Source organism: Genypterus blacodes, unplaced genomic scaffold (genome assembly GCF_046128005.1).
Source record: "Genypterus blacodes isolate CSIRO-AG114 ecotype Tasmania unplaced genomic scaffold, CSIRO-AGI_Gbla_v1 ptg000084l_1, whole genome shotgun sequence".
In the NCBI taxonomy this organism is placed as follows: Eukaryota; Metazoa; Chordata; class Actinopteri; order Ophidiiformes; family Ophidiidae; genus Genypterus; species Genypterus blacodes.
The window spans coordinates 390,001-414,523 of NW_027466889.1; the positions used below are offsets into that span (position 1 = coordinate 390,001).

Sequence of the window (24,523 nt, forward strand, 5' to 3'; positions counted from 1 at the left end):
GACGGAGGGAGAGGAAGGCCGCTCTCTCCATTCTCCCTGTCCTCCTCCACCTTCCTCCCTCTCTCACTCCCCCTGCCCTCCACCAGGGGGGCCGCTGGGTCACAAACACACTCTCTTCCTAAATCCACTTCCTGTGTGGTCTGCCCGTCCACTCTCAGCACGCATGCTTTGTTTACATCTTCGCAGCCTCGCTCGCGTTCAGCTTCATCTCTCTGTCCCTCTGCACACCGCTCCTCCTCCTCCTCATCCTCTCTACCCTCACCTTCCTCCCTCCTGCCCTTCTCAGCTGTTTCCTTTTCCTCTCCAGGCTTTGATGTCTCCTCCTCTCTTCCTTCCTTTGTCCACTCCTCTCCTCTCCGCCTGCCTTCTGTGTCTCCGCTCGGCTCAGTTAAGATCCTCTGAGCAACAAGTGGCAGAGAGGAAGAGGAGGCTCGTCTCTCCTGCTGCTGTCCTTCCGCTTCCTCCTTTTGCAGCAAAAACAGAACTTTCCTCTCTTCCTCTTGTGACGCTTCACACGCAGGCTCTCTGAGTGTCTCCTTCACGCCCCTGCAGCTCACTTCGTCTGCCTTGGCATCCGCTTCTTCTTCATCTTGCTCCAGGTCTTCCTCTCTGATCCTCTTGTGTAGGCTTTCCCTCCTGCTGCTTCCTCCTTCCTCCTGATCACTGCAGCTCTGGCTCTCAGCAGAGGCAGTGGCGCCCCCTGCTGGAGGGGAGGGCTCGGTGGCTTTGGAAAGAGAGACTGTGGTGAGACAGACGGCGTCTCGCTCATAGCAGACGGACCTGAGCGGGAATTGATGCAGTGTCTGAGTGCCGGCGGCTGCCTCTTCCTCATCCTTCACCCTCTGATGACTCTCTGATGGTTGATGCAGTGTCTCATGTTCACATATGTCATTTCCCTCTCTTTCTTCTTCTACTGTTTCCCCTGCGTCACATGTAGTCCCTGCTGCGTCTCTGCTCCTGCCATCAGAGTGACCGTCACTACTTCCTGTTTGAGTTTTCACAGCCTTAGTTGAAGAGTTTGCATCGGCCTCTTTGGAGGAACAGAAGTCCTCGCTGTGGCCGGTCTGTTCCTCCGCTGCCTCATTGCTCTCTGTTACTTTCCTCTCCACGTTCACACTGTGGCATTCTGGGTAGAAAGGATCAGAGTTTGGCACCGCAGAAAGAGAATCTTCCTCCTCTTCCTCCGCCCTCTTATGTCTCTCCTTTCTCATCCCTTTCACTTCATTATTCAGTCCATTCTGGACATTAGTAGGGCCTCCTCCTCCCTCCCGGTCCTCCCGGTCTTCCCGTCTCTGCTCTCTCCGTCCACAGCGAGTGCAGGGAGCAGCCAGAGTGTTGTGGCAGCACCTGGGACTCCTGCAGGCTCCGTCCTGCTCCTGTGAAGCTTGTTTACTGCCCTGCAGCGGGCAGGGAAGCTGTCTGCTGTCCAGGCTGTGGACAGGGACGCCTCCTTTGTCTCGCTCTTCCTGCCTTTCTTCCAGAGCGCTTTCTCCAGCAGCCCCCTCCCTGCTCCTCTGCTGCTTAGGGAACGCTCTCTCTGCTGCATTACCAGACTTCCTCCATCTCCGGCCCGATCTCACTCTGACCCGGTTTGTTCCGGTCTGCGCCGGCAGAGTCGTCCCGTTGTCCCTCCTCCCGGCGGGGCCGTCTCGGCTTCCGCCCCCCGTCTTCCCTCTCAGCCATCCCGCGACTACGTTGGAGGTCAGACCCGGCCCGGGCTTGGCTGTGGAGTACAGACAGCTCCCCTTCTCCGTGCGGAGGAAGAGGCATTGTGTCTGAGTCTTCCCGCCGCCCTCGGAGGTCTTCAAAGTAGCTACGGTGACCAAAGCTCCTATTCCCGTCTGCCTGTTATCCAGAGGAAGTCCGTACCCCATGCGACTCCACTCCTCGCTCAGGTAGACGTCTGCAGGTCTTGGGCAGGAACTCGAGCTCCCGCGTCCCGCAGGCGGCGCCGTAGGAGCTTGTCCTCCGCCTAGTAGGCCGCCGGCCTTGCGGCGGTTCCTGGAGCACAGGGCCCAGGTTCTGAGGCCCTTGATCAGCGGCAGGTCCCCAAGGCCCAGCTCCAGGCGGCTGGGGAAGGGCAGCGAGCTCCTGGAGCACTTCTGGAGCATCTCGCGTGTGGAGGCCGACACGTTCAGGCAGGGGTAGTTGTTGTTGTTGTTCTGCTGCAGCATGGTGCTCGATGTCGGACGCATCTATGTGCGACTGGTTCGTCCTTCGGTAGTCTGGGTTCAGATGAAGCCTGTCAGGTGGAGCTGAATCCTCATCTGTGAGCGAGAACGCTGCTGCAACTACAAAGAGTCTGTTCTTGATTCAGAGAGCCACATCTAATAGATAAAAAGTGATCATTTGAAAATATAGACTCTGCATCATGAGGCAGCCGTGACACTCAAGAGCTCGACAGTTTAAGTGTAGAAAAAGACTTTATAATGAGTTTATGCAGCATTCCAAGGAAGAGTTCAGCTGCTATCAGCGTCGGCTGATTGAACTGTTTTTTCAGACAAAGCTGAAATATTTCAAGACAGAAACAAAGGAGCTCCTTAATCAGTCTTGAATGAGGAAGAGGAGCAGCTCACTCAGACCTGAAGCTGTCAGCGCTGATGATAGAGACGAAGCTCAGGAGTTTGTTTTCTCCAGCGACGGAGCCGTCAGCTCCTCTGCTCGTCAGCTGGGCGGCTGGTCGGCACGTCGCCTCGGCTCTCATCACACAGAGGGAAACACCTGAGAGGAGGACACACAGGGAGGAAGACACAGATCAGTGTGTGAGGAAGCATGATGAGGAAACTGCAGAATTATCAGTCAATACAAAAAAGATCATTCAGATCGATTTGGCTGCTGGGTGAAAGCAGACATGCTGATGTTCAATCAGCTACAATCTTTACTGCCAGCTCACATCTGTCCATCAAAGTGAGAAAAAGAGAAACTGCAGCCATTTTGAGGCAAATTGAGTGTATTTGTTGTCTTTTCAAGTCTTGAAGAAGCCTGCAAAGAAACCTTATATTGGTTTGTGATATCCCTAATATTTTTGTGGCCAAAGATTGATTGATTGATTGATGAATTGATTGGGGGATCCTTTCGTTTCAATCAAACAGCTGTCAAAAGTCTTAAACCTGTAGTTTGGTTTCAAGAGGTTGTTGTGAGTGAGGAGCTCAGTGGATGACAGTGTGTGTGTGTTTATGTGTCTGTGTGTGTGTGAGGGGGGGGTCAAAGGTCACGAGTTTGAAACCCAGGCTCCCTCATCATTCCTACACACACGTTATCCTAATGCAACAAAACATAAATACAAATGCCCACCAGACACACAATCCACTTCACTGTAGCGTCTAATTATAATATTGAAATAATAATAATGATAATAATTACACTCAGGATTTCAGCACTGGATGAAGGAATTCACCACAGAATGACATCTGTATCCACACACACACACACACACACACACAGACACACAGACACACGCACACATACACACCAGTAAAGCTACGTACGTTCAGAAGGAAACAGATTTGGCTCGATGGGACCTTGACCGCCTCCTCTTCTTCACTGATGGCTCCTCTTCATCGCCTCCTTGGGCTCCTCAGCATCCTTCCGCCGCATCCCTCCGTCCGGCCTGCGCCGCTTTGCTGCACACGAATCAGCGAACCGCAGCTCCCGGGAGCCGCGCAGCCGCCTTCCCCCCCCCGCCCTCCTCGTCCACGAACTGGAGCCGCACGTAACCCGGGGGTCCGTGTTCGGTCACTGCCTGCGAGCCGCCGGGCCGCTGCGCATCATGTCAGTCAGGATCGGGATCAGGCTCAGGCTCAGGCTCAGTTCCAGGATCGGGATCGTGCGTCGCCGCATCGTACCGCAGTAGCCTCCGGTGCGCTCAGCCAGCAGATGACGGAGAGCTCATTAGACCTGCGGCCCCCTCACTGCTATGAGAGCCGGAGCGTGCCACGCACAGGCAGCGGCAGAGGGAGGGAGGGGCGAGGCGATGGAGGGATGTATGGGGGGTGATTGATGCCACTCAGGCGTTCATCAGGATTTCTTGGTATTCATGGAGAGCTGACTTGTGCAATTTCTCTTTTATGCTGCCAATGAATAGTTAAATTATTAGTTAGTCTTTTTAATTATTATCTAAATTGTTTCCATTTGAAGTAAACTAATTATTGTTAAAAGAACACTCAGTACTTTCTGGAACTTTCACTTGTGTACATCGTATATATCTGGAAATGGAACATCAACAAGATAAACAATATAAGTTCATCTGAATGAACACAATGAAGGTCTGCAGACATTACTCCATTATAATGCAACACTGCCCTCTACTGGTGATAGAGTGAAAGGTATTCAAGCCCAAATCAACAGTGCAGCGTTCACATTTGGACGGCTTAGATATTAAACAACGACTGATAATGAGCTGTGTGATGATTCAGTTATACGTATACATGAGAGGAAGCAGTGGGTTCAGGATGGAGAGAGAGCCGTGGGTGTGAAGGCTTCACTTGTCTGTGGAATCCATCCAGTGTATTGACATTGTTGCTGTTGTGGACTGCGTCTCTGGCTCTTGTCGATGGCACCATTCACCCCTCATACTGCATGAAGCGTCCCTCACCGTCACCCTCGGAGCCTACGTTGCACAGCATCATCACAGGAGTAGATGAGTGGATGTGGAGGCACACACTCACACACACAAAGGGGAGACACACCCCTGTGTCCTAGTTTATCACTTTCTCTGTGAAGTCCCTCCTCTCCAAGCAATAAACCTCAATAAACCTCATCCATGTGCGTTTGTATCTAGAACATAAAGCTGTTCAGTGCTCAGTGTGACTCTGGTGGATGAGGCGCAGTATTCAGACTTTACATTAAAGAGAATAATCCATCTCTGAGACCAGCATGATGCTCCTTCCCTGTGGTTTTTCATCTTCAATCTATTCCCAGAGTGCTGTGTTAATGCAAGAAGACATCACACAGAACAGTTAATGGGCTTGTAGCCTAAAGCTTTCTATGCTGCAGCTTATTGACCTCCCTGATTACAATAACAACGGATGCAGCTTCGGCTATCTAACCTGACCAATGACATGATTCCGGCCCGATTTCTCGATTAGTGATCAATTGATTGAATGTAACATCACCTTGACATGTGGTTGGTCTCCTAATCACCTGCATACTAAGCAAAGTGCTGCAGGCTCTGCATCAATAACATGTTGATGTTAACATGTAACACATGGGAACGTATTGTTTACACAGACACATACACACTCACCAAACACAAAGGAGTGAACACATATGAGGCCAACATCTGCATCTCACACAGCTGGCCAATCATAACAGAGGATGAATTTAAAGAGGCGGCACTAAGAATGGCATTAATGTGTTTATGCAGGTGAAAGCATTGAGAGGTTTCAAAATATTCAACAAGAAACAAAGAAGCTCAAGGCACTTTTCAGGTTTTTGTAAAACCGCCTTTATTAACGTGAGCAATCCAACATTGATGTTTTTAACACACAAAATAATAATTATAATAATAAAGTCTATTAAAATCATTCATACATTAAACAGGCACTGTCAGATTATCAACCACATTTTAGTGAAAAGGTGTGTCGGCCTCCTGTTCCTCATTTCCTCTCTTATATCTAAATGTGTTAGATTAAAGTTGAACTCAGCAGTCACAGTTGATTCTAGAGAATTCTTCTTTGAAATTCCCTATATTTGTTTTGTGAAAGAACAGCAGAATCATTTTTCACAAGCCAAATTCTCCATCTTGTTTAAAAGATAATTATTTTACAGCTTTCTCGGTGTAAAATGAGAGACTATCAAAAGCAAATGCGGATATGACACAACCATACTTTAATGCTGTGCCCATCAGTGCCTGCCAACCTAAAACATGATGTGAGCTGTGAGGACCTGTGGGGATGAGGAGGAGCTGCTGAGCTGTGACACATGAGGAGATGGAGCTTTAAGATAAAACATACAGCTGTGGAGATTCTTTCTATTTTAGATTTTGTCATTGTACAGTAAAAATATCAATATAAAAGCAATCAGCAGCCATCTGGTCTAAAGGTCAGAGAGCAACCTGTGGTCCAAAGGTCACAGGTTTGCTCCCCATCGCAGTAAAGGATTCCAGAGCACCTTGAACAGAACCGGTGATTTACTCTGGGTTACAGCGCCACCTACAAGCTTCAAATGTAAAATGTTGGCAGAAAATGAAATTCAAAAGCTCACACTTTTCCTTCAAGACAAATAAAATAGGACAATCGAAAAAAATAATAACTTCTATTCCCTACTCTAAACCAATATGAAAATAATTACATGTTTGAAGGGATGCTGCTTTAAACAAGCAAGGATATAGATGTATTTACAGAAAAAATATGCTGGTGTACTGCAGTCCTTTGGTTTTAGAGTGAATCATAAAATCAAGGTCAAGTGTATGACGCAGACTGATGTGATTGGTGGATTTCAGCGCAATGAACCACAATAAATAATGAAGCAATCGGACACGTTTACATTCAGAGTGAAACCTGTAAAACCAAACAAAATCTGATAAATACTCATTAGGACCAAACTAACACAACGGTAACAAAAATAGTCACATTTAAAATGGAAAATGGGAAGCATATATTACTCTGTGGCTCTGTTGAGAAGGATGTTTGATGAAATGTCAAATGTTTCACCTCGTTCATATCTCAACTATCCAAATATAAAATAAGAAGCCAATGTTTTCTATGTTGCAGACTTAGTTTAGAACAACACTGCAACCAATTACAGACATTTCAGAAATTGCTACAGCATCCTCACTTCTTGGATTCTAACAGCTGGTGAGTTGTCGTCGTTGCCGAAGATTCACCTGTCCGTGTTTCTGTGGTAACCAGGTGCCGGGTGATTCTGGTGGTCTTGGTCACCATGGTGACAGTCCCTCCCTCTACGGAGGAGACTTGGCGCTCTTCAGAAACGTCCTGTGTGCTGAAGTCGACGCCTGAGCTTTGGAGGCTGAAGGATCCAGAAACGTCGTCCACGCCTGCAACCTCCCCCCTATGGTGGGCCTGAGGGGAGCCATCTGGGGTTATCTGAAGGAAGCCTGAGGGTGGGGAGGGGGAAGGACAGGGGAGGAGGAAGGTGGAGCCAAGCATTGGTGAAAAAAGAGGAGTGGATGGAAGACATGAAGAGGAAAAGGAAACTTAGTCTTATATGGTGGAGACAAAACAGAGGGGATTAAATATTAATAATGCATGGAATATAAACAAAGAAAACACTCAGAATGGCGAAGCGTAAAGGAAAAAAAACATCATATAAATAACATGTGAGGGGTTGTGCACAAAGGCTGTTCTCCCTTAAGATTTAAGATGAATCTAAACAGGAAATTGCCCTCTACTCTCATTCCCTCCACCAAAGAGATGATGTTTTTGCCTTGCTGTGTGTGTGTGGCTTCGTGACTGTGCAGTTGTGTGTGTCGTGGTCCAAGGAACATTACAATAGATTCAGTTTTCAAAGTTGTTACATTATCTTCAGACCATGGACAACCATTCAGACCATACTAGCCTTGCATAACTGGATCTAAACTAGATGGCAACAGAAGCTTCAAACCCAAACCCTCCTGTTTCAATGAGGTAAAACACAGTTTCAATGTATCTTCTGAAGTATCTTCTACCTGGAGCTTGATCAGGTGGAACAACTAAAGACTGAAATATTACGCAGATGGAGATAAGATACACTGTGTGGGTTTTCAAGGTCAAAGTAAAACAGAAAGGTTTGGTCTTTGAATCGATCTATTCCCACAATCAGTCTCAATTTTCACTTTCAACTGTCTTTATCCTTACCTGTGGAGTGTGGCTTCAGGGAGAACTTGGGGACTTTGAACCAATGTGAAGCCTCTTGTTCACCGAGCTCCTGCTCGTCACTCCAGGCCTGGAACTTTCCTGGGCTAAACACCACAGGGGACTCTGAACTGTCCCTGTCCAGCATCTCTGTCCTGGCATGAGAGGACACCACATCCCTTATTTGTTCTTTCTCTGCCTCTTCATCCCCTTCGCCCTTCTTCATACTGAAACCAGCAAAGGCCATCTTGCCTGATTTCACTTTAACATCTTTGGCCACTTGACCTGGTGAGGAATCTCTTCCCAGCTTGGCACTCAGGTCTGTGTGCTCCTCCCCACCGACCAGCTTGCCGTACGGTGAGGTGAATTCCAACTTTGGAAGTTTAATTTTACCACTGAATGTCCCTTTATCATCCTTTGAGTCTTTGTGAAGACTTGCATCTTTTTCACTATTGAGGCTTGAACTTGAACATTCATCCTCGACAGTGACATCAAATGGCCCCAATTTTCCCGAAGAAAGTGAGACTTGGGGCATTTTCGCTGACCCCTGCTCTCCCTCCACCTCTATCTTCGTGCTCACAGCAGCTGCTTTATCTTTGGAGACCGACTTCCCAAAGGTTGGCTTCATTTTGATTTTCGGAATCTTTACTTTAACATCTCTTGCATCAGTTGTTGCCTCTCCTCTCAGGAGGCCCGTGGATTCAGTAGTCACATCTGTTTGAGGATCTACCAGCACAAATACAGCTTTCTTTACTTTGGGCATTTTTGGGCTCTCATACTGGACTTCTGTCCCATAGAAATCCATTCTTCCCTCTGGAGATGAGATAGAGGGTAATGGGACACCAAATTTAGGAATTTTGATTTTTTTGCCCTGTTTTGCATTACCATCATCTTCCTGTGATGCACCAATATCAAAGTCTATGTCCGGAATCCTAGGTATTTTGGTTCTTGCATCTATTGCTATGGATTCAGCCCCCAAGCCCTTTTTAGTTTCCAGACTAACACTTGGAAATGTTACTTCTGGCACTGGGAGTTTGATATCTTTGTCCTGTGCATGTCCACTTTGGTGTTCTCCGTGGACTGAGATTGAAGGACTAGAGAATTCAGCATCCGGAATAGAGGTATTTACTTGTCCACTGACCTCAGCTGCTGGAAAATCAATGTTTCCTTTGCCACGTTTGGCTTTTTTGGCTTTGCTACGACTACTTATGCCTTCAGTGTCCTCTTTTCCAGGTGTCTTCACTTCTATTGTTGCATCTCCACTGGTTTTCATTTTAGGCATTCCAATTTTGAATTTGGTTCCTTTTATTTTAGGCCCTTTTACTTTGCTGCTGGATGTGTTAACATCCAAGTCAGGAAGTTCAATTTTCTTGTCCTTCTTTCCTTCTCCTCTGTGAAGACCTACATCCAGCTCCAGGTCTCCTTTTATGTCTATTGTCGGCATCTTGAGTTTCAAACCCTTGTGCTCTCCCTTAACATGCAAAGCACTTTCCAGATTAGCTTCTGTGTCTCGATTTGGTTTATCAAATCTTACATCAAGTTCCACATCAGGTGATGTGACCTTTGGAACCTTTATCTTACCTTTTGTATCAGCACTAGGTAAATTAATCTCTGCTTCACCTGATTTATCCATTTTTGGAAAATGAATGTCGGGTCCTTTGAATTTCCCTCCTGTGACCTCCATCTCTATAGCACATGCTTCAATATCTTTACTTTTACCTTTTGGAACTGAAATGTCCACTTTTGGCATTTTTATGTGTGGTGACTTGAATTTGCCACCAACTCCTTCTATGTCAACTTCTGGGCCTTCAATGATACCAGATTTTGCTTTAGGAAGAGATATGTCAACATCTGAAAGTTTCATATAAGGCATTTTGAATTTTCCTCCCCCTTCCCCTTGTAGTTCAACATCTGGGCCTTCAATCTTTCCTTTGGGCAAGGAAATATCCATTGATGGAATGCTTAGGTGTGGCATTCTGAATCTTCCACCATCCCCTTTCATTTCTACATCAGGACCTTCAATCTTTCCTTTGGGCAGAGACAGATCCACATCTGGCATTTTCATATGAGGCATTTTGAATTTGCTTCCACCTTCCAGTTCAACATCTGGACCTTCGATTTTTCCTTTGGGCAAGGAAATGTCCAACGACGGCATGCCAAGGTGTGGCATTTTGAATTTTCCACCTTCTCCTTTAATGTCTACCTCAGGACCTTCAATCTTTCCTTTGGGCAGAGACAGATCCACATTTGGCATTTTCATATGAGGCATTTTGAATTTGCTTCCCCCTTCCAGTTCAACATCTGGACCTTCAATCTTTCCTTTGGGCAAGGAAATGTCCAACGACGGCATGCCAATGTGTGGCATTTTGAATTTCCCACCTTCTCCTTTAATGTCTACCTCAGGACCTTCAGTCTTTACTTTGGGCAGAGACAGATCCACATTTGGCATTTTCATATGAGGCATTTTGAATTTGCTTCCCCCTTCCAGTTCAACATCTGGACCTTCAATTTTTCCTTTGGGCAAGGAAATGTCCAACGACGGCATGCCAAGGTGTGGCATTTTGAATTTTCCACCTTCTCCTTTAATTTCTACCTCAGGACCTTCAATCTTTCCTTTGGGCAGAGACAGATCCACATTTGGCATTTTCATATGAGGCATTTTGAACGTTCCTCCCCCTTCTAGTTCAACATCTGGACCTTCAATCTTTCCTTTGGGCAAGGAAATGTCCAACGACGGCAGGCCAAGGTGTGGCATTTTGAATTTTCCACCTTCTCCTTTAATTTCTACCTCAGGACCTTCAATCTTTCCTTTGGGCAGAGACAGATCCACATTTGGCATTTTCACATGAGGCATTTTGAATTTGCTTCTCCCTTCCAGTTCAACATCTGGACCTTCAATTTTTCCTTTGGGCAAGGAAATGTCCAACGACGGCATGCCAAGGTGTGGCATTTTGAATTTTCCACCTTCTCCTTTAATGTCTACCTCCGGACCTTCAATCTTTCCTTTGGGCAGAGACAGATCCACATTTGGCATTTTCATATGAGGCATTTTGAATTTGCTTCCACCTTCCAGTTCAACATCTGGACCTTCAATCTTTCCTTTGGGCAAGGAAATGTCCAACGACGGCAGGCCAAGGTGTGGCATTTTGAATTTTCCACCTTCTCCTTTAATTTCTACCTCAGGACCTTCAATCTTTCCTTTGGGCAGAGACAGATCCACATTTGGCATTTTCATATGAGGCATTTTGAATTTGCTTCCCCCTTCCAGTTCAACATCTGGACCTTCAATTTTTCCTTTGGGCAAGGAAATGTCCAATGACGGCATGCCAAGGTGTGGCATTTTGAATTTTCCACCTTCTCCTTTAATTTCTACCTCAGGACCTTCAATCTTTCCTTTGGGCAGAGACAGATCCACATTTGGCATTTTCATATGAGGCATTTTGAATTTGCTTCCCCCTTCCAGTTCAACATCTGGACCTTCAATTTTTCCTTTGGGCAAGGAAATGTCCAACGACGGCATGCCAATGTGTGGCATTTTGAATTTTCCACCTTCTCCTTTAATTTCTACCTCAGGACCTTCAATCTTTCCTTTGGGCAGAGACAGATCCACATTTGGCATTTTCACATGAGGCATTTTGAATTTGCTTCTCCCTTCCAGTTCAACATCTGGACCTTCAATTTTTCCTTTGGGCAAGGAAATGTCCAACGATGGCATGCCAAGGTGTGGCATTTTGAATTTTCCACCTTCTCCTTTAATGTCTACCTCCGGACCTTCAATCTTTCCTTTGGGCAGAGACAGATCCACATTTGGCATTTTCATATGAGGCATTTTGAATTTGCTTCCACCTTCCAGTTCAACATCTGGACCTTCAATCTTTCCTTTGGGCAAGGAAATGTCCAACGATGGCATGCCAAGGTGTGGCATTTTGAATTTTCCACCTTCTCCTTTAATGTCTACCTCCGGACCTTCAATCTTTCCTTTGGGCAGAGACAGATCCACATTTGGCATTTTCATATGAGGCATTTTGAATTTGCTTCCACCTTCCAGTTCAACATCTGGACCTTCAATCTTTCCTTTGGGCAAGGAAATGTCCAACGACAGCAGGCCAAGGTGTGGCATTTTGAATTTTCCACCTTCTCCTTTAATTTCTACCTCAGGACCTTCAATCTTTCCTTTGGGCAGAGACAGATCCACATTTGGCATTTTCATATGAGGCATTTTGAATTTGCTTCCCCCTTCCAGTTCAACATCTGGACCTTCAATTTTTCCTTTTGGCAAGGGTATGTCCAACGACGGCATGCCAAGGTGTGGCATTTTGAATTTTCCACCTTCTCCTTTAATTTCTACCTCAGGACCTTCAATCTTTCCTTTGGGCAGAGACAGATCCACATTTGGCATTTTCATATGAGGCATTTTGAATTTGCTTCCACCTTCCAGTTCAACATCTGGACCTTCAATTTTTCCTTTGGGCAAGGAAATGTCCAACGACGGCATGCCAAGGTGTGGCATTTTGAATTTTCCACCTTCTCCTTTAATGTCTACCTCAGGACCTTCAGTCTTTACTTTGGGCAGAAACAGATCCACATTTGGCATTTTCATATGAGTCATTTTAAATTTGCTTCCCCCTTCCAGTTCAACATCTGGACCTTCAATCTTTCCTTTGGGCAAGGACATGTCCACTGATGGCATGCTTAGGCTTGGCATTTTGAATTTCCCGCCTCCCCCTTTAATGTCTATCTCAGGACCTTCAATCTTTCCTCTGGGCATGGACAGATCCACATTTGGCATTTTCATATGAGGCATTTTGAATTTGCTTCCACCTTCCAGTTCAACATCTGGACCTTCAATTTTTCCTTTGGGCAAGGATATGTCCAACGATGGCATGCCAAGGTGTGGCATTTTGAATTTTCCACCTTCCCCTTTAATATCTACCTCAGGACCTTCAATCTTTCCTTTGGGCAGCGAAAGGTCCACTTTTGGCATTTTCATATGAGGCATTTTGAATTTGCTTCCCCCTTCCAGTTCAACATCTGGACCTTCAATCTTTCCTTTGGGCAAGGACATGTCCACTGATGGCATGCTTAGGCTTGGCATTTTGAATTTCCCACCTCCCCCTTTAATGTCTACCTCAGGACCTTCAATCTTTCCTTTGGGCATGGACAGATCAACATTTGGCTTTTTCATATGGGGCATTTTGAATTTGCTTCCTCCTTCCAGTTCAACATGTGGACCTTCAATTTTTCCTTTGGGCAAGGAAATGTCCAACGACGGCATGCCAATGTCTGGCATTTTGAATTTTCCACCTTCTCCTTTAATGTCTACCTCCGGACCATCAATCTTTCCTTTGGGCAGAGACAGATCCACATTTGGCATTTCCATATGAGGCATTTTGAACGTTCCTCCCCCTTCTAGTTCAACATCTGGACCTTCAATCTTTCCTTTGGGCAAGGAAATGTCCAACGATGGCATGCCAAGGTGTGGCATTTTGAATTTTCCCCCCTCCCCTTTAATGTCTACCTCAGGAACTTCAATCTTTCCTTTGGGCAGCGAAAGGTCCACTTTTGGCATTTTCATATGAGGCATTTTGAATTTGCTTCCCCCTTCCAGTTCAACATCTGGACCTTCAATCTTTCCTTTGGGCAAGGACATGTCCACTGATGGCATGCTTAGGCTTGGCATTTTGAATTTCCCACCTTCCCCTTTAATGTCTATCTCAGGACCTTCAATCTTTCCTTTGGGCATGGACAGATCCACATTTGGCATTTTCATATGAGGCATTTTGAATTTGCTTCCCCCTTCCAGTTCAACATCTGGACCTTCAATTTTTCCTTTGGGCAAGGAAATGTCCAACGATGGCATGCCAAGGTGTGGCATTTTGAATTTTCCACCTTCTCCTTTAATGTCTACCTCAGGACCTTCAATCTTTCCTTTGGGCAGCGAAAGGTCCACTTTTGGCATTTTCATATGAGGCATTTTGAATTTGCTTCCCCCTTCCAGTTCAACATCTGGACCTTCAATCTTTCCTTTGGGCAAGGAAATGTCCAATGATGGCATGCGAAGGTGTGGCATTTTGAATTTTCCACCTTCCCCTTGAATCTCTACCTCAGGACCTTCAATCTTTCCTTTGGGCAGAGACAGATCCACATTTGGCATTGTCATATGAGGCATTTTGAATTTGCTTCCCCCTTCCAGTTCAACATCTGGACCTTCAATTTTTCCTTTGGGTAAGGAAATGTCCAACGACTGCATGCCAAGGTGTGGCATTTTGAATTTTCCACCTTCTCCTTTAATGTCTACCTCAGGACCTTCAATCTTTCCTTTGGGCAGAGACAGATCCACATTTGGCATTTTCATTTGAGGCATTTTGAACTTTCCTCCCCCTTCTAGTTCAACATCTGGACCTTCAATCTTTCCTTTGGGCAAGGAAATGTCCAACGATGGCATGCCAAGGTGTGGCATTTTGAATTTTCCTCCCTCCCCTTTAATGTCTACCTCAGGAACTTCAATCTTTCCTTTGGGCAGCGAAAGGTCCACTTTTGGCATTTTCATATGAGGCATTTTGAATTTGCTTCCACCTTCCAGTTCAACATCTGGACCTTCAATTTTTCCTTTGGGCAAGGACATGTCCACTGATGGCATGCTTAGGCTTGGCATTTTGAATTTCCCACCTTCCCCTTTAATGTCTATCTCAGGACCTTCAATCTTTCCTTTGGGCATGGACAGATCCACATTTGGCATTTTCATATGAGGCATTTTGAATTTGCTTCCCCCTTCCAGTTCAACATCTGGACCTTCAATTTTTCCTTTGGGCAAGGAAATGTCCAACGATGGCATGCCAAGGTGTGGCATTTTGAATTTTCCACCTTCCCCTTTAATTTCTACCTCAGGACCTTCAATCTTTCCTTTGGGCAGCGAAAGGTCCACTTTCGGCATTTTCATATGAGGCATTTTAAATTTGCTTCCCCCTTCCAGTTCAACATCTGGACCTTCAATCTTTCCTTTGGACAGCGAAAGGTCCACTTTTGGCATTTTCATATGAGGCATTTTGAATTTGCTTCCCCCTTCCAGTTCAACATCTGGACCTTCAATCTTTCCTTTGGGCAAGGACATGTCCACTGATGGCATGCTTAGGCTTGGCATTTTGAATTTCCCACCTCCCCCTTTAATGTCTACCTCAGGACCTTCAATCTTTCCTTTGGGCATGGACAGATCCACATTTGGCATTTTCATATGAGGCATTTTGAATTTGCTTCCTCCTTTCAGTTCAACATCTGGACCTTCAATTTTACCTTTGGGCAAGGAAATGTCCAACGATGGCATGCCAAGGTGTGGCATTTTGAATTTTCCACCTTCTCCTTTAATGTCTACCTCAGGACCTTCAATCTTTCCTTTAGGCAGAGACAGATCCACATTTGGCATTTCCATATGAGGCATTTTGAACGTTCCTCCCCCTTCTAGTTCAACATCTGGACCTTCAATCTTTCCTTTGGGCAAGGAAATGTCCAATGACGGCATGCCAAGGTGTGGCATTCTGAATTTTCCCCCCTCACCTTTAATTTCTACCTCAGGACCTTCAATCTTTCCTTTGGGCAGAGATAGATCCACATTTGGCATTTTCATATGAGGCATTTTGAATTTTCCTCCCCCTGCACCTTCCAGTTCAACATCTGGACCTTCAATCTTTCCTTTGGGCAAGGAAATGTCCAATGACGGCATGCCAAGGTGTGGCATTTTGAATTTACCACCTTCTCCTTTAATTTCTACCTCAGGACCTTCAATCTTTCCTTTTGGCAGAGACAGATCCACATTTGGCATTTTCACATGAGGCATTTTGAATTTGCTTCCCCCTTCCCATTCAACATCTGGACCTTCAATTTTTCCTTTGGGCAAGGAAATGTCCAACGACGGCATACCAAGCTGTGGCATTTTGAATTTTCCACCTTCTCCTTTAATGTCTACCTCAGGACCTTCAATCTTTCTTTTGGGCAGAGACAGATCCACATTTGGCATTTTCAAATGGGGCATTTTGAATTTGCTGCGCCCTTCCAGTTCAACATCTGGACCTTCAATTTTTCCTTTGGGCGAGGAAATGTCCAACGACGGCATGCCAAGGTGTGGCATTTTGAATTTTCCACCTTCCCCTTTAATTTCTACCTCAGGACCTTCAATCTTTCCTTTGGGCAGAGACAGATCCACATTTGGCATTTTCACATGAGGCATTTTGAACTTTCCTCCCCCTGCACCTTCCAGTTCAACATCTGGACCTTCAATTTTTCCTTTGGGCAAGGATATGTCCAACGATGGCATGCCAAGGTGTGGCATTTTGAATTTTCCACCTTCTCCTTTAATGTCTACCTCAGGACCTTCAATCTTTCCTTTGGGCAGAGACAGATCTACATTTGGCATTTTCATATGAGGCATTTTGAATTTGCTTCCCCCCTCCAGTTCAACATCTGGACCTTCAATTTTTCCTTTGGGCAAGGAAATGTCCAACGACGGCATGCCCAGGTGTGGCATTTTGAATTTTCCACCTTCCCCTTTAATATCTACCTCAGGACCTTCAATCTTTCCTTTGGGCAGAGATAGATCTACATTTGGCATTTTCATATGAGGCATTTTGAATTTGCTCCCACCTTCCAGTTCAACATCTGGACCTTCAATTTTTCCTTTGGGCAAGGAAATGTCCAACGACGGCATGCCAATGTGTGGCATTTTGAATTTTCCACCTTCTCCTTTAATTTCCACCTCAGGACCTTCAATCTTTCCTTTGGGCAGAGACAGATCCACATTTGGCATTTTCACATGAGGCATTTTGAACTTTCCTCCCCCTGCACCTTCCAGTTCAACATCTGGACCTTCAATTTTTCCTTTGGGCAAGGAAATGTCTAACGACGGCATGCCAAGGTGTGGCATTTTGAATTTTCCACCTTCCCCTTTAATTTCTACCTCAGGACCTTCAATCTTCCCTTTTGGCAGAGACAGATCCACATTTGGCATTTTCATATGAGGCATTTTGAACTTTCCTCCTCCTGCACCTTCCAGTTCAACATCTGGACCTTCAATTTTTCCTTTGGGCAAGGAAATGTCCAACGACGGCATGCCAAGGTGTGGCATTTTGAATTTTCCACCTTCCCCTTTAATTTCTACCTCAGGACCGTCAATCTTTCCTTTGGGCAAAGACAGATCCACATTTGGCATTTTCATATGAGGCATTTTGAATTTGCTTCCCCCTTCCAGTTCAACATCTGGACCTTCAATTTTTCCTTTGGGCAAGGAAATGTCCAACGACGGCATGCCAAGGTGTGGCATTTTGAATTTTCCACCTTCCCCTTTAATTTCTACCTCAGGACCTTCAATCTTCCCTTTGGGCAGAGACAGATCCACATTTGGCATTTTCACATGAGGCATTTTGAACTTTCCTCCCCCTTCCAGTTCAACATCTGGTCCTTCAATTTTTCCTTTGGGCAAGGAAATGTCCACTGACGGCATGCTTAGGCTTGGCATTTTTAATTCCCCCCCCTCCCCTTTAATGTCTACCTCAGGACCTTCAATCTTTCCTTTGGGCAGAGACAGATCCACATTTGGCATTTTCATATGAGGCATTTTGAATTTGCTTCCCCCTTCCAGTTCAAGATCTGGACCTTCAATTTTTCCTTTGGGCAAGGAAATGTCTAACGAAGGCATGCCAAGGTGTGGCATTTTGAATTTTCCACCTTCCCCTTTAATTTCTACCTCAGGACCTTCAATCTTTCCTTTGGGCAGAGACAGATCCACATTTGGCATTTTCATATGAGGCAATTTGAACTTTCCTTCCCCTGCACCTTCCAGTTCAACATCTGGACCTTCAATTTTTCCTTTGGGCAAGGAAATGTTCATTGATGGCATGCTCAGGCTTGGCATTTTGAATTTTCCACCTTCTCCTTTAATTTCTACCCCAGGACCTTCAATCTTACCTTTGGGCAGAGACAGATCCACATTTGGCATTTTCACATGAGGCATTTTGAACTTTCCTCCCCCAACTTCAACCCCAAAGTCACCTCCTTCAATATTTCCTGTCTTTCCTTTTGGAAGAGACAAGTCAATATCAGGCATTTTGATGTTTGGCATCTTAATTTTCCCTCCTTCAATCTTTGCATCATGCTTTACTTTCGGTAGGGACACATCCAGGTCTATTTTAGGGATGGAAACATCAATACTTGGCATTATGGGAATTGTGAGAGATCCATCATAACCTCTGATATCAGCCTTGGAAACATCAACTTCAGCTTTGGGCAGAAGAAACTCTGTCTCTGGAGTTTTAGCTTCTGGTAGTGACAGTTCAACAGAGGGCAACTTGACCTTGCCTAAATCTCTGTCTTTGGAGCCAAACCCTGGCATGGAGAACTTAGGCAGTTTGACAGTGACATCGGGAACATGGAAACCACCTTTTCCTTTCATGTCTGCTCCCAATTTAGCATCAATCTCTCCCTCTGGCAGTTGGCCTTTTGACATTTTAAACTTGGGGAATTTCACTTTGTATTTAGATTTATCCTCCGGGCTCTCAACAGTGATTTCTGGCTTAGGAATGTCTATTTTGCCCTTTTTCATTTTAACATCCACATCGGGACAAGACACTGACACGTCTGCATCGTTTCTAGATATTCCAAACGATGGCATTTTGATCTTGGGTTTCTTCATCTTCACTTTCCCATCTCCATCAAACTCTACAGAGGGGGCTCTAACCTCTCCTTCCACATGTGGTGGGCTGAGGGAAATGTCACCCTTCATTACTTCCCAATCACCGCTCTTGGTCTTTCCACCAAACCTGGGAAGAGAGAAACTGGGGGCTTTGAGGGAGATATCAGGCAATTCAAAGCTTACCCCCGAGGAGGGTCTGCCTCCTTCTGCTTTCAGAAGCCCCACTTCCACATCATCCCGTTTGGGTTTGGAGAGCCCAAAGTCTAGATCCACCTTTGGAGCTGAAATGTCGACTGTGGGTATCTTGACAGTGGGAAGTTTAATGGAGCCACTTGAACCTTCTATGGCGCCTGTGTCGATGTCTCCGCCCTTAATTTTCACTTTGGGTAGTTTCATATCTCCTTCGAGACCAGACATCTCCAAACTTCCTGATGCATCAGGAGCTCTTGTGTCCACTTTGAGACTTTTGTCTTTGCGACCAGAAGGAAGGCTGATGTCAAGATCAAACTTGGGGACATTAATATCAAGTGTTGGCATGTGGAACCCACCACCTTTGGCCTCAGGGCCCTTGATATCCAAATCGACTTCTCCTGACTTTATTTTTGGTAAGCTTACTTCAACCTTGGGCCCTTCAAATGTTCCCTTTCCAGGTGGTCCTGTTATATTTATGTCCCCTTCCATTGTTCCTGTAGGAAGTGAAATATCAGCAGTCGGCATTTTAATTTTTCCTCCCTTCATCTCTTTCCCTTCTACTTCGACATCTACATCTGGAAGATTCACTTTGGGGAGTGAAATGTCAAATTTGGGCATTTTAAAATGTCCCCCTTTTGCCTCAGGACCTTTGATACTAAGGTCAACTTCAGTTTTTCCTTCAGGTGGTGAAATGTCCATATCTGGCATGTTAAACTTTCTGCCCTTCAGTTCTGGGCCTTCGATATTAACCTCTGCACCTTTAGCTTTTATTTTAGGAAGAGAGAAATCGACTGAAGGCAAATGAAACTTGCCTCCTTTGGCACAATGTCCTTCAGTATCGATTTCCCCTTTCGACTTTCCTTTGGGGAGTGAAATGTCAATGTCTGGCATCTCAATCTTTCCCCCCTTAAACTCTGGCCCTTTAATTGTGACCTCACCCCCCGGGAGATCCACCTTTGGCAGAGAAGCATCAAATTTGGGCATTTTGATCTTACCGTCCTTGCCATGTAGTCCTTCGACCCTGAAGTCCCCCTCAATGTTTCCTTTAGGTGATGAAATATCAACTGCTGGCAGGTTGAACTCTCCTCCTTTGACATTTGGACCCGAAATGTTGACATTTACTTCCGGAGATTTCATTTTAGGTCCTGAAACATCAAGTGATGGCATCTTCAACTTGCCACCCTTGACTTCAGGTCCTTCAATGTTGACATCTATTCCCTTAGCTTTTATTTTAGGAAATGAGAGATCAACTGAGGGCATGTGGAATGTGCCTCCTTTACCAGCATGTCCTTCAAAGTCAATATCTATGTCTGTCTTTCCCTTTGGAAGTGAAATATCAGCTGTTGGCATTTCAATCCCTCCCTTCACATCTGGTCCTTCTATGCTCACATTGCCCTTTGGGAGATTCACTTTTGGCAATGACACATCAAATTTGGGCATGTTAAACTTTTCACCTTTAACATTTATCTCACCCTCAACTTTGGGATGTGATATATCAACACTCGGAATTTTGACTTTTCCTCCTTCAAATTTGGGGCCTTTTATACTGACATCACCCTCTGGTGATTTGGTTGTAGGTAATGAAACATCAAATGATGGCATGTTGAATTTTCCACCTTTGATTTCAGGTCCATCAACATCAACTCCCTTTCCTTTCACTTTGGGAAGTGAGATATCAATCGACGGCATGTGAATCTTTCCTCCTTTGCCAGCAATTTCAATCTCTGGCTTTCCTTTAGGGAGTGAAAGATCAATGTCTGGCATCTCAAATTTCCCACCCTTGATCTCTGGCCCTTCAATTTTGACGTCACCCTCGGGCAGCTTAACTTTTGGTAATGAAACATCAAATGTTGGCATTTTAATTCCCCCCCCTTTGCCATCAGGGCCTTTGAAGCTTAGGTCACCCTCAACTTTTCCTTTAGGAAGTGAAATATCCCCTTTTACTTCAGGTCCTTCAATATCAACATTGACTCCCTTTGCTTTTATTTTAGGGAGAGAGAAATCAACTGAGGGCAAGTGAAACTTCGCTCCTTTTCCCACCTGTCCCTCAATGTTAATATCTCCTGTAACTTTTTCCTTTGGAACTGAAATATCAATAGCTGGTGTTTTAGCTTTGACTTCAACTTCCGGTCCCTCTACTTTGACATCACTTTCTGGCAACTTGATCTTTGGCAGTGAAACATCAAATGTGGGCATTTTGAATTTAGCTCCTTTTCCCTCAGGTCCCTCAATGTTGATATCACCTTCAACCTTTCCTTTGGGTAGGGAAATGTCAATGTTTGGTACATTACATTTACCCCCCTTTAGCTCAGGCCCTTCAATGTCAACATTGAGTCCTTTAGCTTTCATTTTAGGGAGAGAAAGGTTCACAGAAGGCATATGAAACATGCCTCCTTTGCCACCGTGTCCTTCAATTTCAATTCCTCCTTCTGCTTTTCCTTTGGGAAGTGAAATGTCAATGTCTGGCATCTCCATCTTTCCCCCCTTAAACTCTGGACCTTTGACATTGAGGTCACCCTCTGGGAGATTCACCTTTGGCAAAGAAATATCAAATTTAGGCATTTTGAATGTTCCCCCCTTAACCTCTGGCCCTGCAGCATTGAAGTCACCCTCAACTTTTGCTTTAGGAAGTGAAATATCAACAGTTGGGAGGTTGACTTTTCTTCCTTTGATGTCTGGACCCTCCAGGCTAATATGGCCCTCAGGGACCTTCATCTTTGGTAGGGAAACATCAAATGTTGGCATCTTAAACGTGCCTCCTTTTCCAGAAGGTCCTTCAATCTCAACTCCCCCCTGTGGTGATTTAATGGCAGGGAGAGATAGGTCCACTGATGGCATGTTGATCTTTGCTCCTCCTTTGACCCCAGGGCTTTCAATATCAACCCCTCCCTCTTTGGCTTTTATCTTTGGGAGTGAGATGTCCATTGTTGGGAGTTCAATTTTAACTCCTTTAGCTTCTGGGCTTTTAATCTTCACGTCTATTTCAGGTAGTTTCATTTTTGGTAGAGAAATGTCCAAATCTCCCTCGACTCTTCCTTGTGGAATCGAGACGTCAACCTCAGGCATCTTCATTTTGCCTCCTTTTATCTCAGGTCCTTTCACAACAACTTCCCCCTCAGGTAGCTTCATTTTTGGAGGAGAGATATCATATGAAGGCATTTTAAACTTCCCCCCTTTTACGTCAATGTCTACCTCACCCTTAGCTTTTCCCTTTGGTAAAGAAATGTCCGCTGACGGCACTTTAATGTCCCCTCCTTTCATTTCAGGGCCTTGTATGTCAACCTCAGTCCCTGATGTTTTCATCCTTGGGAATTTGACGTCAAACGATGGTATGTTGAACTTTCCACCTTTAGTAGACGGTGCCTCTATTTCAATACCTCCCTCTGCCTTTCCTTTAGGCAAAGATATGTCAATAGATGGCATCTGTATTTGACCTCCACTCTCCATCTCTAGCCCCTCTAAGTTCAAATGACCTTCTGGTTGTTTCAGCTTTGGTAAGGAAACGTCTCCCTCCACCTTGCCTCTGGGCATAGAGATGTCAAGTGAGGGCATTTCACCACCTTTCACGTTAGGACCTTTAATTTCCACGTCGACATCACCTGTCTTCACTTGGGGGAGGGACATGTCAAATGATGGTAAATGAAAATGTCCTCCTATGTCTTTGTCGTTTCCTGCTTTGCCTTTGGGAAGCATCAGGTCGACATAGGGCAACTTGAAGCCTCCTTCAATATCTGCTTCTCCTTCTGGTGCCTTAACTTTTGGGACAGATATATCAAAATCTGGCATTTTGAATTTACCATCTCCACCAACAAAGTGCTCCATTTCCACATCTCCACACTGCGTTTCCATCTTCGGGAGAGAAATGTCGACAGAAGGTAAACTCATTGTCCCTCCCACTCCTGGACCATCAACATCCATATCAGATGATCCCATCTTTGGTAATGAGATATTGACCTTTGGCATGGTGATGTTGGGACCCTTGAAGGTGCCCTCCACCTCATCAGGAACTCTCCTTCGTCCAGTGTCAAATTCCAAATCAACATCTGGCACAGAGATGTCGAAGGCAGGCATTTTGATGGCCGTCTTTCCCGCCCCTTCATATTTTGGGAGAGCTAATTCTACGTCACCGAGTCCCTTCACTTTTGGCAGTGATATGTCAACATCACCCTTTATCTTTGGTTTGGTGATCTCACCTCTTCCTTTTATTTTTACTTCAGGTGCTTTGATTTCTCCTTTTATGCCTCCTTTCATGACAGGAAGAGAAGCATCAGCTGCCTTAACCTCACCATCTATCTCTGTAGAATGACGAGAAAGTCTCACTTTGGGAAGCTTCAACTTTCGCATTCTGAGCTTTGCGTCTCCTTTGCCTCCATCAAGCTTCCCCCCGGCTACATCTGCACCAACTCCTCCTTTGATGTCAATTTTAGGAGCTTTGATTTCTGCTTTTCCATCTACGCCGGGCAAAGATGCCTTCGCTTTTCCAGACGGCAGTGTAAATTCTACATCAGGCGCATTTATCTCAGCTCCACCTTTTCCCTTGATGTCCTTATCTCCAGACACACCGAACTCCACTGACGGCGGCTTCACCTCCACTGATCCAGCTTCCAAAGCCGGACCTGTCTTTGTAGGTTTGGTCTTTGGAAAGGTGATTCCAAACTTGTGTCCTTTTGCTTTGGTTTTCACTTTGGCTTCAGGTACGTCAGGTGGTGAGATATTCACCTGTCCCTCATGTTGTCCTGTTTCCATTTTTCCTCCAGCTGCTGCTCCAGCGTAACCCTTCGCTTTCATATGAGGGAACCTGGTGGAACAAGATGAACAATGTGTAGACAGAAAGGGAGACAACAATCTAGTGTCATTGAAACATAGCTGGTGTGTTATCCTTACTTGTGGTGGATATAATCTAATTCAACACAAACACACACACACACACACACACACTCCTACCTGATCCTCCTCTTTGCCTTCCCTGCGGCTGCTGTGTCTCCCTCGGCTGTGACCTTTACACCCTTCTTCGGTTTGAATTTGGGGAGACAAAACTCCACGTCCACGTCCACGTCGCTCACCTCCAGCCGGGGCGGAGTTCCCTCAATGACCAGCTCCTCTCTGCGCTTCTCCTTCAGCCTCTTTAACCCAAAACGGCCTCCCCTCTTCTTCTTGACCTTGAAGGTCTTCGGCCCTTTCACACTCTGTTACAGCACACACACACACACACATGCAGGTGATGTGATCAGTGATCAACACATTGGTCTCTGGCTCTACTAAATAAGTTAAAATGCAATTTAATGATTCTGACCATTTTTACCATTTTGGCCATCTTGGCTTTGGGGCCTTTGACCTCAACACTGGGAACCCTAGGGCGCACGCTGACCTCTGCCTCAGGGACGGTCCTCTTAACCTGGAAGCTGACTTTGTAAGGCTCTGCACACTGCAGGATCCTCAGAGCATCTTCATACCTGACGTTGTCAAAGTAGACCTTCGCACTGAGCAGCTGGTCACCTACAAAGAGTGAAAGTGCCTGAGCCTCACAGTGCTGTGACTCCTGCACACATGCATTTACTCATATACAAGCTACTGCACAACACAAACATCCTCACCCATACTCTGTTACTGTATATTACAAGTACAGTGGTTGTTATAGCAGTTATTGTAGTATTCAGACGCACCTTGTTGCAGGCTGAGGTGTTTAGCAGCAGGAGAGTCCTTCAGGACGTCCTTCACAAAGATTCCTCTCTCTCCTCCGCCAGTCACACTGTAGCCGCTGGCTCCGGCCTCAGCCTCAGTCTCTACCACGATTTCCATCGCCTTAGAGGCTTCCTCCACCTCCACCCTCTGACACACACACACACACACACACACACAC

At 45.5% G+C, this 24,523-nt stretch overlaps 2 protein-coding genes across 6 annotated transcripts in view; both read right to left on the reverse strand.

The window, feature by feature from the left end:
- LOC143007322 (uncharacterized) overlaps window positions 1-3,625 on the reverse strand; it is a 9,497-nt gene extending 5,872 nt beyond the window's left edge. The window contains exons 1-2 of one of the 3 annotated variants that reach the window (XR_012964461.1): window positions 3,489-3,625; window positions 1-2,721 (exon numbers count right to left, since the gene is read on the reverse strand). The exon at window positions 1-2,721 is cut by the window's left edge and continues 377 nt beyond it. Coding sequence is in view for 2 of the 3 variants with exons in the window: in XM_076158596.1 (XP_076014711.1) it covers window positions 1-2,195 (2,195 nt within the window). In the remaining variant the exon portion in view is untranslated. Of the gene's footprint in view, window positions 2,722-3,488 lie in introns of those variants that run through there. The other 2 variants (XM_076158596.1, XM_076158595.1) reach the window with 2 other exon arrangements.
- A 1,809-nt stretch (window positions 3,626-5,434) lies between these two features.
- Window positions 5,435-24,484, reverse strand: prx (periaxin). 3 transcript variants are annotated; one of them, XM_076158567.1, is made up of 6 exons: window positions 24,327-24,484; window positions 23,966-24,159; window positions 23,608-23,849; window positions 15,949-23,461; window positions 7,797-15,753; window positions 5,435-7,057 (listed from the first exon to the last, which is right to left on the reverse strand). In XM_076158567.1, exons 1-6 carry the CDS (start codon window positions 24,460-24,462, stop codon window positions 6,774-6,776), a joined length of 16,326 nt encoding a protein of 5,441 aa, XP_076014682.1. In that variant the 5' UTR covers window positions 24,463-24,484; the 3' UTR covers window positions 5,435-6,773. The 3 variants fall into 3 exon arrangements, with proteins under 3 accessions (XP_076014682.1, XP_076014681.1, XP_076014683.1); XM_076158566.1 differs by having other exon boundaries at window positions 23,957-24,159; XM_076158568.1 differs by having other exon boundaries at window positions 6,916-7,162; window positions 23,957-24,159.
- Between the last annotated feature and the right edge of the window lie 39 nt (window positions 24,485-24,523).

Excerpts from the sequence above, each read along its gene's own strand:
- prx (XM_076158566.1), bottom strand. The coding sequence starts at position 24,462 with ATGGAAATCGTGGTAGAGACTGAGGCTGAGGCCGGAGCCAGCGGCTAC. Across the intron at positions 24,160-24,326 it reads ACACCTCAGCCTGCAACAAG|GTGACCAGCTGCTCAGTGCG; the intron begins GTGCGTCTGAAT and ends CACTCTTTGTAG. Across the intron at positions 23,462-23,607 it reads AAGGCAAAGAGGAGGATCAG|GTTCCCTCATATGAAAGCGA; the intron begins GTAGGAGTGTGT and ends TTGTTCCACCAG.